The sequence below is a fragment of the Acanthisitta chloris genome, unplaced genomic scaffold, assembly GCF_000695815.1.
Source record: "Acanthisitta chloris isolate BGI_N310 unplaced genomic scaffold, ASM69581v1 scaffold2412, whole genome shotgun sequence".
In the NCBI taxonomy this organism is placed as follows: domain Eukaryota; kingdom Metazoa; phylum Chordata; class Aves; order Passeriformes; family Acanthisittidae; genus Acanthisitta; species Acanthisitta chloris.
The window spans coordinates 52944-67052 of NW_008661981.1; the positions used below are offsets into that span (position 1 = coordinate 52944).

At 42.3% G+C, this 14109-nt stretch overlaps 1 protein-coding gene across 1 annotated transcript in view; it reads right to left on the reverse strand.

Annotated features, from left to right (window-relative positions):
* Positions 1-6524: 6524 nt before the first annotated feature.
* The window catches only part of WNT7A (wingless-type MMTV integration site family, member 7A), a 35371-nt gene continuing 27786 nt past the window's right edge, over positions 6525-14109 (reverse strand). Inside the window, exon 3 of the mRNA XM_009070405.1 lies at positions 6525-7127. Within this exon, the coding sequence (XP_009068653.1) occupies positions 6648-7127 (480 nt within the window). The 3' untranslated portion in view covers positions 6525-6647. The remainder of the gene's footprint in view (positions 7128-14109) is intronic.

A 14109-nucleotide genomic window follows, 5' to 3' on the forward strand; every position in this document is an offset into this window, starting at 1 on the left:
CCAGTCTGTCTGTACACCCAGTGTTGCACTGTGCCAGGTGCAGAATCTGGCACTTGTCTGTTCAGCTTCATACAGCTGGTGATTGCCCAGCCCTCTCTTTTGTTTCTGCCTAGCCTAGTCTGCTTTTCCCTGCCCATGCCAGAAAGCAGTCTGATAGAGCTGGGTAGAAATTACTTCTCTTCAAGATATTGTTACCATTGCTTGATGAATCTCTGTGCTCCACAGCTGAGAATGAGTCAAAATGTGTGAAATTAAAACATAGTGCTTGGGCCAATATCAGAAACCTATCTAGTGGATTTTGATTTATTTTGTAACCTTTGTGGGATCAAAAAATAAGTTTTGCATTTGTTTTGAGGTTGTTTTTTTTTTAATCAAAATGCTAGGAGTGTTATGATACTTATGGGCTCTCATTGTGTAAATAATACAAGGATTTCAGGATAAAAGGGCAAATAGCATAAAAGATCCAGGAGGGAATTTGCCAAACTAATCAAAAAACATTAATAGTTAAAGCAGTGTTTGCGGTCATCATGTGAGTGAAGCAAGTTCAATAGCATTGAGGGAATAACTAGTAACTGATAAAGGGTTATGGGCAATGAGTAAATGTGATTAAGTGATAATCATTGAATCCCACAATGGTTTGGGTTGGAAGGACCTTAAAACTCATAGGCAGGGACACCTTCCACTAGCCCCATCCAACCTGGCATTGGACACATCCATGGATGGGGCAGCCACAGCTTCTCTGGGCAGCCTGTGCCAGTGCCTCACCACCCTCACAGGGAAGAATTCCTTCTGTTAATATTAAGCACTATTTATGGTACAGTTCACGTGAAGTCCCATCAAAACTGATGAAGGAAAAACAGCACTGCCACTTTACAGGGTTTTGCTGCAATTTCTTTTGCTAGTTTAGTTGAGCAGAGAACACCTCTTCCAACCCACTCTCTATAACTTTGTTTTTGAAACCCACCAGTGCAGCTTTCTCAATAATATTGGACAGGTGAGTTAAGAGGACATGGGGTATTAGATGATGGAGTAATTCTGTATTTCTTGTATTGATCTGAAAACTCAAAGGTATACTGTGAAAGGATGAATGTTTCTTTGCACTGAGCGTCCTCTATTGTATCCATAGCCCCACAGACAGACCAACAATCAAGGCACATGACTTGTCAGTGACTGGGAATGGATTGGAGAGCTTATAAATGCTCTATAGGGAGCTCAGACTACAAGTGCTTGGAGAAAATAAAGTAACAAGCATGGAGAGGCTGCAGGCAGCCATGTTGATGGAAATGGGAGAGTAACAGAATAGTACAGTACAGAAAGTTGTCTATAATGTGTTGTTTTTCCCAAGACAAATTAGTGTGTATTCTCATGAATTAGAGGTGCATGTGTTTCCTGTGCTGTAGTATTGGGTTTGTGATGTACAGCCACTGAATTGCTTGTATCAGCAACCACAAAGTCATCTGTGGGTCTGGTATGATGTGTACATGTATTTTGGGGGTACAGGGAAAGGATGTGAGCTAGCATAGGAGACACAAAACCAGGGTTAAGCTTCCTGTGCTAAGAGCATTTGGCTATGTGTTAATAATATGGGCAAGTGATGTAATTTTGATACCATCCTCGTTTCCTTATTTTTTATGTTGGTTTTTTTTTTCCACACACAATCCTGGAAACATTCCTCTGAAGCCCAGAGATATCAAATCTCTTTATAAAGCAGGCATCTTTCCTAACACCAGTAGTAAATACATTGTGCTACACTTAGAAGTTTAGAGATTTCTCTGGGACTTGTTTCTGATTTCCCAATTGCACACTACATGGTATGTGCTATTGATGAATCTATGAATATGTAACAAGAAGACAGGAAAATCAGTAATTTCAGAAAAGCAATAGAAGAAACCTTCAGGGTTTTACAGCATCACCTCTGGACAGAACTACAAGGTTCTGGTGTCCTTCTCCAAGCACCTGGAGTCCTTTAGATCCAAGTACATCTCTTCAGCATTTTGACTTAATCATATGTTGTTAATTGCTTATTTCCAGAGGAAAGATTCCCTTAATTTTTCATCAAGATTAAGGTGCTCTCCTTTGAGGAATTATTGGTGTGCTTTTGAACAGAAAAGAGCATGAATTGAGTTAGCAAATTAGGTCACTTGTCATGGTGATGACTATGGTGACCACTCTCTGAGATAGCTATGAATTAAGGGAGTACATTTTAGAATCTACATGAGCTTTATCATCTGAAGTTCTGCTGTGTGGTAAAACTTCTGTACTTGGTTCAATTTTGGACATTTTTGGAACATTCCAGCCTGACACAGTCTGTACTGCTGTTGGTTGACAGCAGCAGTACTGGCCAGGTTGGGCAGCCCTCACTGGGCAAGTCAGTTGCTGTGTCTGCAGTTCAGTCCTTCTTACCAACAATAGAGTTGGAGAGGTTCTTTTTCAGTTGACTCCTTTGGGTTACAAGTTGGGGGCAGGGGAATGTACGAGTCAATATGCACATTTGGGGCATTCACAGTGCAGATTTCCTCATATCCATTATAAGGATCAAAGTAACAATATTGTCAGGAATAGTTATGCTGAATCTTAATTTGAATTTGTGCACCCTGACTGCAGTCTGCAATGTTTCTGTATTCAAAAAAACTGATTTTTGAGATCAGTTCAAAACAGTTTTGTAATCCACAGGAGAGTTCATCAAGAGCCTTGTGCAACATGGTACGTGCCCATTGTTTTCCTTTCTCAGTCACTATGTCCCCTCACAAGAACTTCACCAAATGAGCCACTTAAGAGTACATTTTAAGGATGTTTTCAGTTTAATTATCACTGTTGAAAGACATATCTCCATTAGGTTTGTGTATACATGGCAAAGAAAACTTAATCATTGACTGATTCATGTTTTATGTAGGTACTTCTAGTATCAAGCTAATTGTATTCAGGTTAGTTGTCCTTTTAAAAAGGCCGAGAGGTAAAATCCTTAAAACTTGCTTCAGAATCCCAAGGCAGAACTGCTTCATTTCCATCGATCAGGGTTCCAGGAGCAAACAAGAAAGGGAGATTTCATAATTAATAGCTTCCCAACTTCCAGTTACACTTCTTCTTTTATGGTTCCTACTCCTTTTACTCCTCCTGCTCCTCGAATGTGTTTCCTTACAAGCCCCAGCTAGGTCACTCCTGTGGCCAGCAACCCAGTGCTTCCCTCGGCCAGCACAGATGAAAAGATGTATTTTCTTTTGAGAGCTGTATTGTTCTGCAGTTGTGTGCATTTCACTCCCATTGTGTGGTTCTTCACCAAGTAAAAACAGAGCTCTTCTATCCCTGAGGACAAAGGACAAACTGTTGTCGGGGGGAGGAATATCTACAAACCCGTAAATCTTTCTCCTTCTCCTGTTTATTCTTCATGCCATTCAAGCCCATTTAGGCAGTGACCAATTAACTCCAGACTTATGGCACATTCTGATGGGCCATATTTCTCCTACCTAAGATGACACAGCCGAATTTCCAAACACTTTCTAGCTGAATGCAGCATTTGGTTTTCCTTGCTCATTAATTCGGAGTTCCCAAATTGTTATTCCAGTTACCAAACAAACTGACAATTTCTCTAGTTTTCTCTCAACTGTCTCATCACCAATATTATAAAATATAGGGAAAATGTGTACCAAATTCATTTTAATGTGCATCCAGCTTTTTATTATTGTGAGTAAAACTCTTTAGAGACATTTGTCCTTCAATAATTATTCTGCTAGCTGTACATGGCACATCACTGCATATGGAAAGATACAGGAAGCAGGAGTTTTACAGGTTACTTTTCTATGGTAAAAACATGCTGCACAAATAATAATTTGTAAAGTAATTCTAATCAGTGGAGAAAAAAACCTTTTGACTATGATATGGTATCCACTAAGTCAAAAATCAATACAAACTGGGGAGAGATTCCAATCTTAAATGTTAGAGCTGAATTATTTAACCATAATCTAGTGTTGTAATGAACTTCCCTACTGTATGTGGTTGCATTCAAATATTTAGAAGAATTAAAACAGTGACTCAATGGCCAAAAAACCCTCATTTTTATATTGACAAGTCTTAAGTTTGAAAGTAAATTATGTTAGTAACTTTATTTGGATATCCCATTCTGGTGTCTGAACTGGATAAAAATTCTATTTTCTAAGTGGCAGGTCTGCAAAGAAACTGCATATTAACCCTGATTACACATTGCGAGGATCAGGTACTGCCTGGGTTGGTGCTCTGATATAGATAATATATATACAAGCAGTGAGGTATAACCCATTCGGGGAAGTCCTAAAAGGTTAGGTTGTTATACTGAAACTTTGCAACACATTTTGTGATGCTGTTTCCTTTCTCCTCTCTGCTCTCACAGTCTTAAGTGGGAGTTTTGCCTCAGAAAGATCAGTGGGCACAAGATAGACCTGTATCATCTCCTCCATGTAACACTTGCTGCTCTCAACAGGGGTCAGTGAAATGTTTTCCTTACTGAGGCCTCTCAGCCTCATTTTTGGGTTGAGATCCTGTAGTCTGGAAGTAGGGAAGAACCTGGTCTGTCCCAGACACCATGCAATATCATTGCTGATGCTGGGCCATGATCCTGCCCAGTGAAAAACAACATTAAAACTTGATTGGGTTTTTTTTGGATGGGTCACAAATGAGTCAAGCAGGAGAACAGAATGATTCCAAACACAGAGAAATATCTACCACTCAAATGTCTGAAAAAATTAGCAGTGATAAAAAGGAAATACCATAAAGGGAATGTGAAATGGCTTAGCTGGTCTCTGAAAAACAAGTGAGTAGTCTTTAAATTTGCCTCTAAATTTGTCTGGATGTTTTTCTGGATTTTTGAGCTCTGGCCTTTTGGGGGGAAAGAATAATGTAAATGCCAAAAAGAGTTGGACAAAAAAAGTAAGCTTTGTATCCTATCTATGAGAATCAGACGATGTGTGTCATGCTAGTTTTTACAGTCATAGTCTACAGTCTCCCACTGATTAAAATCAAATTTGACAGTAACACAATATAAAGGTTTAACTGACAGCACACACAGCACATTTGCGAGTCATAACGCCACAGTTTAATGACTGACGCATGTGGGAAGCTAATTCGGATTTTTTTTTCTTGAATGGGATAAATGAGCATCCAGTTAATACCAATCATGAATTCAAGCCATGTGACAAAATTGATGCTACATACCCTGTTCTTGTTTTGCATATTCTGCAAATTGGGCTGCAGGAAAAGAGCCAGTTTGTACACACATCCGGAGAGAAAGTTCATTCTGCTTTCTGACACATCCACCAATTGCAGCTGAATGCATCCAGCTTGCTGCTGTTGTGTCCACAGACTAATTACCCTTTCTCTGTTAAATAGCCTAAGAATTACAAATTGTATGCCTGTTTTGAGAAAAAGTACAGGTTGAACAAGCAGACATAGTATAAATAAAATATTTATATAAAAATAGTCTCTTACAAAATATACTCTCTTATCCTATGGTTGATTTTTCCAAAAGATGGAAGTTTGTCTGGATTTTCTTATTTTTAGACATATTCCAAACAGGATTTTATTAATGGTTCTTTCTTTAATTGAAGAAAAAAAAATAACCACAAAACCTGGTAAAGATCGGTAACCTCTACCACTCCACTTGTGTTCCAGACAACTAGCAGCAAACAGGAGAAAACAAACAAACAAACAAACCCCCCCAAACAACAGTGTGTTTGTGTATGTACATATATATAAAGACGCAGCTTTGTACTTAAACATCTAGTACTGTAGAACATATCCTGCAAGTCCAACTAATAGAAATATCCTAGTTAAGAATAATATATACAGCTCCAGTTTTTCCTTGCTGTTCCTACAAAATTATTCCACAAAGAAAGCCAGCTATCTACTTTAATTGCAGAATAGTTCCAAAAAGGTTGGTAGAGTTCTTTTTCAATTAAATAAATTAATATTAGTTTTATCTGAATAAATTGTTAAATATTGCTATTATTATGCCCAAGTGTCCCAAATCCCTGTGCTAAAATCCGCAGCACACACACACACACGAAAAAGGCAGCTAAAGCAGTGTCTACAGAAACCTTCAACAGTTCTACTCGCTGTAGCAAGTGGTAGGAAGTAGAAAGATGGGCAAGACCAGCAGTAGCTTTTCACGAGTGTAGAAGCCTAAATCTGTGTCATCCACACACTCACATGGGCAATGCACAGTGGGGCACTGTCCATCCCATCCTGTGCTAAGTCCTTTTTTAGGGATTTTCCCCTCCCCCTCCTTGCTCCTTGTACACAGAAGTGTTTGACCATTTTTTTCCAAACCAAGAGTTAGTAGCCACGCTCAGAGATTCCCCTCTGCCTGGTGTCTCTCCACAAGGCAGTCAATGCTTCTTGCTTTAGAGGTGCAGGTTAACTGAGATGATCTTTTCCTCTCTCTGTTGTGTGTCAGGTGGCTCAGGGTGAGGTTTGTTCGTTTTTGCTTCTTGGCTGACTATGAGAGTCTAAAATGTGTATCCACACAAGCAATGCAACGTGAGAGGAAAAGAGAGGGCTCCATTCATCAGCATTTCTTCTGGGAGAGCAGGTCTTCCCTACAGTCTCGTGTAGGTACACTGAGTGCATGTGCAAATGTATCCATGGCCAGGGACGTGCCTGCCTGCCCGGCCACGCGCTCACTTACAGGTATACACCTCTGTTCTTTCACTGCACGTGTTGCATTTAACATAGCAGCACCAATGGAATTTGCAGTTGCACTGCCACACTCTTGAGTACTGGTGTGTGTTGTAACCTCGGCCACAGCACATCAGGTCGCAGCCATTGGACTGCTGAGCTGTCTTGTTGCACATCCTCCCCTGCGTCCCCACGCTGCCAGTGACAGGGTCTTCTTCACAATAATTGGGAGATTTTTCTATGTACACTAGATCTGTATCCATGGGTTTGCGATAGGAAAGTGGCTTCTTGATTTTGAGGAAGGTTGGACGCTTGTTCCGACTCGCCCTCACCGGTTCGACTTGAACAGCTTCATTGTACTTGTCCTTAAGGATGTAGCCCAGCTCCCGGAATTTGGGCAGAGTGGTCCAGCATGTTTTAGTGGTACAGGACCCTGAGACCCCGTGGCACTTGCACTCTAACTTCATGTTTTCTTCCAGAATCTGTGTTTAGAAGAACAAAGAATGATGCATTAATACAAGCTAGACTCTCTTCAAAATACCAGGGTCATTTGATGGGTGACAGTCAGAGATGATTTTGCTCTCCAGCATGAGTTGCCACCAGACCCACATTCCCACCAAAGCTGTGGGTTTTGCATGACTGGTGATGGTGTTGTCCCAGGTAGCAAATGCTCATCAGTATCAAATGAGTTCTGCCTGCAATGCTGATTCCCCATTTGTACGTTGAGTTGAGCAGGGAAGATAACTTTGCCTAATTTCACAGCCCAGGGATGAAAGGTAAAATGGGAGCCTCCTTATCCACTGCTCAATGAGATTGTACAGTGCTTCAGATTTGTCTGTTCTTTGGCATATGGTAGTGGAATTAGGAAGTGGAAGAAAATCACAACTTTACAAGAAATGCCACATGCAAAATGCTTGGTAAGTTCAACAATAGGTACCAGAACTTTGTAAACAGAGGTTCAAAAATAAACTGCATCTCAGTTCTTACACTTGAAAACAACACAAGCTGGTGAAAGAGAAGAAAATAGATGATAGATATTAAAAATAGATAATAAAAATAGGTAAGCTATCAATGCTTATCCTCCTGGAAGTCTCACATTAGTCAGCCCTGCAGAGCAGATGATCATTTAATAATATAGGCATCCTCTGTTCTAAATATCGCAACTTAATGCTTCAATTTGGAAATCTAAGTATGATTTTGATGCACCATAGTCAGACACACTTTCTGGAGGGTTTGAAGTATTCTGCCTCCTCTCACATGGATAATGGAGCATACAAAATGCCCCAGCTACTTTGCAAGAAAACTAGGTCTGTCTTAGGGCATAAAGAGTAAGAGGAAAGATAAGGAATTGGCTTCATGTTTTGTCACCAATTCTCATTTTAAAAAATCGACCCCCTCAAGCATCTCAAACACCTTGACATCATGGCTTGCTCTGCCTTCTCTCATGTTCTCTTCTTTGTAGGGGTCTCTCATGCTTATACCTGAGTTGTCACAACTTTCCTTTGGAAGATAACAAGCTTCCACCATCACATCCCTTGAAACTCTGTCCCTGTATCTTCTTCCTTCTGCTGTTTACTAGCCCAGTCTCTGACAAATAAAACTGGAAACCAGCTTAGTCCCTGTTCTGTGTCCTGCGCCCTACAACTGACCTCACCCAGCAGCGACATTGGGTTAATGCTAGCAAACATACCTAATTCCAGCAATTAATTTCCCACTGGTCTTTACTTGAAAGAGACCATAATAATTTTGATGACGAAATTCTGCCTAACCTGGCAGAGACCAGCAGTGGAAAGCCCAGCCAGAGGGATTATCAGGGTTCAGGGAGTGGCCACATAATTTTTCCCCTGAGAAACCCCAGCTGATCTGTGCAGCTCCAAACCTGGGCAGCCTAGAAGGTTGGAAAGAGGTCAGTGGTATGAAAATTTGACTTAACCCTTTGTTATAACCTCCCTCTCCGGTTATGGGTGTTTGGAAAGCTCACTGTGCAGACACCATCACTGGGCATTTACAGCAGGAAATAGCAGCCTGCAGGGAGGAGTCAAGTTCAGATTGAAGGCTGGACAAGTGTGCAGGGACCTCAAGTCTAAAAACGTAGCATAAACTGGAGGTGTCAAGGAGAAAGCACATCACAAGCTGTGCAGCCAGCAGGCTGTAAGCAGTGCACTAGCACTGGCAAACAGAGTTCCATCCTGTCCTTGGCAGCCTCAAAGCAAGCAATATAAAGACTGCATGTAGTAGCTGATTATTGTCATACCTTTTGGTCTTGAGGCAATTCCCATGTCACCTTGGCACAGTAACTGCCACTGCCTGACCTTAGGATAGTTTATAGCTACTTCTTTGCTTCCTGTCCTTCCTCTGCCAGTTTTCAATGAAGATAGGGATTTCAAAGGCACTAAAATGACAGGCTGAGAGAGCTGGGCCTGTTCAGCCTGGAAAAGAGAAGACTCCACAGAGATGCTAGAGCAGCCTTCCAATACCCAAAGGGGGCCTATAAGAAGGCTGGAGAGGGAACTTTTATAAGGGATTAGTGATAAGGGGAAATGGCTTTAAACTGAAAGAGGGCAGATTAGATTAGATATTAAGAAGAAATTCTTCCCTGTGAGGGTGCTGAGGCGCTGGCATAGGTTGCCCAGAGAAGCTGTGGCTGTCCCATCCCTGGAAGTGTTCAAGGCCAGGCTGGATTAGGCTCTGATCTAGTGGAAGGTGTCCCAGCTCATGGAAGGAGGGTTAGAGCAAGATGATCTTTCAGTTTCCGTCCAACCCAAACCATTCTGTGATTCTATGATTTTCTGATTCTATGATATAGATTTATTTTTAGTTTAGTCTATGAGTGAATTGTCAGCATGTGTGGCCTGAAGACAGGGTTACAACCCTAGAAAGCACAGGTCCAAGGCTTTGACAGATGCAAAAAAATAGCATATGCTAGGTCACACTTTGTGCTACTGATTTTTAATTAGTTTTTCGTGTAAACTATCTAATGACTGTCCTAAAACTCAGACGGGAGAAACTTTTATATTCAGATCTACATCTCAGCTTGCAGTTCTGCTCAAGCTTTGGCTTTATCTTGTTATCTTGAGTTTCTCTCTCAGCCACCGCATACTTCTTTTATTGCTCATTCATTCATAATGTAGTACACTTCGAAGATAGATGAGGAGATGGAAAAGGAGTTATAGCACAGAAACTGGAAAAATAACATAAATTCTTTTAGCCTCATTTGTACCTTTTTTAAAGTTCTTTTTTTCTATTTTTAATTTGAAACTAGCCAGGGATACATTTCTCAGCCCTAATTCAATCACTGCTCTTGCTGAAGTAGCTGGCCTTGCATCCTGGTACTATGTTCAAACTTGCAACAAAATATTTCTACCTCGCCTGCCATCGGGCTCCGCCAGATTGACTTGAAACATTAATCCAGAATACATCATGTGTCATCTATCCAGGTAGGGTTTTTTCCTGAAGTGTAGTTAAGTAGCCTGAATGGCCTTTTGGTTTATTTCATTAACATCCCATTTATGGCCAGCAATCTCTGAGGGAATGAGTAGTTCCACAGGAAAGAGCTGAGCAAGCGGCTGGAGCAGTTCAGCAACCGGGCGGCCTCGTGTCACGTGCTGCTCTCCTGCTCCGCGGGACATGATGCCAACCACAACGAGCTGCTGCTTTTCAGGTCTTAGCTAAGGCTGGGCATGAGTGGTCAGGAGAAAAAGGTTGGGTTTGTCTGAACAGGAGTAGTGTGAGCAATACCAGTTGAGCCCACGTGCTGGTCCTTCTTAGAGCCCTGGCAAAAATGCTTGGAGGGGGACAGGTGGGGGAAGAGGGATGAGAAACAGTTTTGCCTTTTAACACTGTGCCACATTTATTGCTCTCTTTTTTATTTATTAGTTTTGTAGACAGCACTTGCTAAGATTTACTGGCTCCCCCTCCCTTTCTCTCCACACTTGTTGGGTGTGTGTTTTCAGTATGCTGTGCTAAAATCACTCCAAACACATCTGCACTTTGCAATTGAGCTCTTCCTTCCAGTTCTGCCCTCTCTAGCCCAGACTCTCTACCTTCTGCTCTCAAACCCTTTTGTTAGCTCCATTCTTGTACACACATCCTCCTTGCTGGTGCTTTCAATGCCATGTTTTGCAAGTTCAGCCTGAGATGAATTGACTCTACAGCCTTTAGAAAACAGGCTACATGGAACTCGAGGCCTCTGTCCTCCACAAAAGCAAAATCCTGCAATGGTGATTTGATAGTTTTATTGTACTGTGACATCAGGTGCTTGGGCTATTTGTTTTGCATTAATATATGTGGATGGTGGTATTTTAATAGCATTATGCTATTCCAGTAGCTTCTGATAAATCAATGCTGATATAAATTCAAGATGAGAGTTGCAAAGAGAGGGAACAAAATAAAACACAGGATTCTTTGGGCAGGGACTGGAGGCCTTGGCCTTTCCCTTGGTTTCCAAGAGCTGAAAGCAGTGCTCTACCCCTTAAAAACTTGGTCTGTGTTAAAACCAGAAAGCATTCTTCACCTTTCAGGATGAGGATTTGTTTCTTTGAAGATATTAACCAGCAGTCAGACTTTTTACATTAGATAAAAACTTTATATATGTTACAGACTAACTGTTCCTAAACTGTAAGAGCCTGAAGGGTACAAAATTTAAATCCTAGATCCTCTGTTTCTTACCAAATAACCATAGCCAGCTCCGTCAGCCATGGAAAGTAAATCTGTATGCACCAGTGAATGCTCTGAACTGGATTAAATGCGAACAAAGAGCTGGAGTTCTTTTAGCTTTGTCCACTTTTTCTTTGAGCTCCTACAGTAAACTGTCAGTACTTGTTTCTCTCTCTCTCTCTCCCCCTTGCCATTTGCCTCTGGGAAATAGTTTGCGTGAAGAGAACTCGCGCTGCCTCTCTCTGTTGATGTTATCTTCACATGCAGTACCTTTGGGCACTGCCATTAGGAACTTAACATGTTTTTTCTTCACCTTTAGTTGTGCAGGGAATGCACAGGGTGCATCATGTGAAGATGGCAAGCTGTAGCTCTGGAGAGCTCTGTGGCCCAGGAGCTGCACAGGCTGGTACCAGCACTGAGGTCCTGCTTTGGACAGGGTGCCTTGTACCTTGCCTGGGGGCTGGCTCAGCTAATGGTCCTGGTGGCCAGTGAAACCGGCAGAAACTGCTGGTAGATGTGACATGGCACTTGGCTTTGGCTTATGAGGGCTGCCACTGTCACGCTGCAGCCATGGAGGAATTGTGCCCTCTGGGTGGTGGGACAGGTGCTGTGGGTGCTCTGGCAAAAGGAGAGGTTGTGATGTGGCTAGTGTGCTCTGAAACGCTGGTCATCCTTGCACAGTGGTTTTTCCCAGCTCAGTGTCTCTGTTAGCTGAGTTAGTCAGTGGTGTGCACCTCCCTGGGTTTCCAGCATCCAAAGTCAGCTGACTTTCCAAATGCATCTGCCAGGGCAGCCTGGGACCCACACTCCCACTCATGTGGGGTTAGGTACTGCATGGCCCTGGGTTTGGTCACCAGAACTCTAAAGTGCTCAATGCCAAAGCTCTCCTGAAGGATGTAAGGCATGAAATATGGTGACCATCACACCTCCAGTGCCTTCTCCTTCACCAACGGGATTCCCATGGAAACAAAATCCTGCCTTGCAGTCAATACACTGCCAACACCATCGTGCCTGAGGCCAGGGAACCTTTGCTGCTTCGTCTGAAATAACACAGGCTCCAGTCTATACGTGAAGCAGATGTAATTAGTGAGACAAGAGACACTGATTCCTATCCCACCAAGGCCATAATCTTGCCTAATTTTGTCTGACATCAGATCACCTAGGTCAGGAAATACCTGTCTCCTACAAGTGCCTGCACACACATCTTTACTACAGGTCAAAGAAAACACAACTAGGCAAAACAAGAGTGAATTTTTCACTCTGGAAGAGAACATGGCAGGGCTTGGAGAGTGGCCACAGCATGTCTGTGGGGTGGGGAGGGCAATGGACAGATGCAAATCTGCCCCTCTCAGCTGGTAGAAGATGAGGATTTGTGATCTATATTACTTAAAGAGGCAATTGCAGCTGTTCAAACAAGACAAAGCTCCCTAAATTTCAGGAATGATGTGGAGATCAAATTTTTTTTGCTTTTGAAAAGGTTTCATTGTAAAAAATTAATGTTCTAAGCTAATACAATAAAGCCATGTCTTATTTAGTCTTTCAACCTCAAGAACCAAGACGTATGTAGAGCAACTGGCAGTGAGGTCAAAAACAACTTACTCAAGAACCAAGATGTATGTAGAGCAACTGGCAGTGAGGTCAAGAGTGAGACTAGGCAGTGAAAAGGACAGTGGATGGCTATGTAACACTGTTTTGAAAAGCAGTGAGACAACCATGTTCTCTTACTATGTCCAACAGGGACTATGTCCAATAAGCTGTCCATGGGCCAGCAGTGTGCCCTGTGGGCCAACAAGGCCAATGGTATCCTGAGAGGCATTGGAAAAGTATTGCCAGCAGGTCAGTGAGGTGATCCTGTCCCTTGGCTCAGCCCTTGTGAGGCCACACTTGGGAGTATTGTGTCCCGTTCTGGGCTCCCCAGGAAAAGAGGGACATGGAACTCCTAGAGCAGACCTAGGGGAGGGCAATGAAGATGATGAAGGGACTGGAGCATCTCTCTTAAGAGGAAAGGCTGAGGGAGTTGAGCCTCCAGCCTTGAGAAGGGTCCTCATCAAAGTATCTGAAGAAGGGTGCCAAGAGGATGGATCAGGCTCTGCTCTGTGGTGCAAACCAATAAGACAAGGCTGATGCCCAGAAAGTTCCACCTGATCATAAGGAAGAACTTCTTTCCTGTGCAGTGACTGAGCACTGGCACAGATTGCCCAGAGAGCGTGTGGATCCTCCCTCACTGGATTTACTCCAGAACCCTCTAGACACAATCCTGTGCCATGCTCTCTGGGACGGCCCTGCCCGAGCAGGGAGGGTGGACCAGGTGACTCACTGTGGTCCCTTCCAACCTGACCCATTCTGTGACTCTGTGAAGTCTCATTAAAATGCCTAGGAAATGTCTCTGCCATTTGTCTTACTCCAGTAATCTCAAAAGTATGCTACTGTTTAAGTAACTTGTAAGACTGTTCTCACACCAGATTTCTGAAATTTGAGGCAAGTACAGATGATATCTGGTGCTTTTTGAGTGAAAATAAAAAGAACATGAGAGAGCATAAAAGAAGAAACACTGCTGTCACAGACAAACCCTACAAAATCTTTCAGAAATGTCAGATACAGCATAATAAAAAAGCTCCCAAATGCAAGTTTAAAATTAGCAAAGGAACATTTAAACAGAAAAGCTAGAAAATATTCCCATCAGTGGATGGTCACCAACTATATTCATAGAGCAGTTGTAAAATGTGTTCTGTAGAAACACATTTTGCATTGATATCCTATGGCAAAGTGACTAGGGATGAGCTTGGAACCAATCGTGTCCCACGTTAA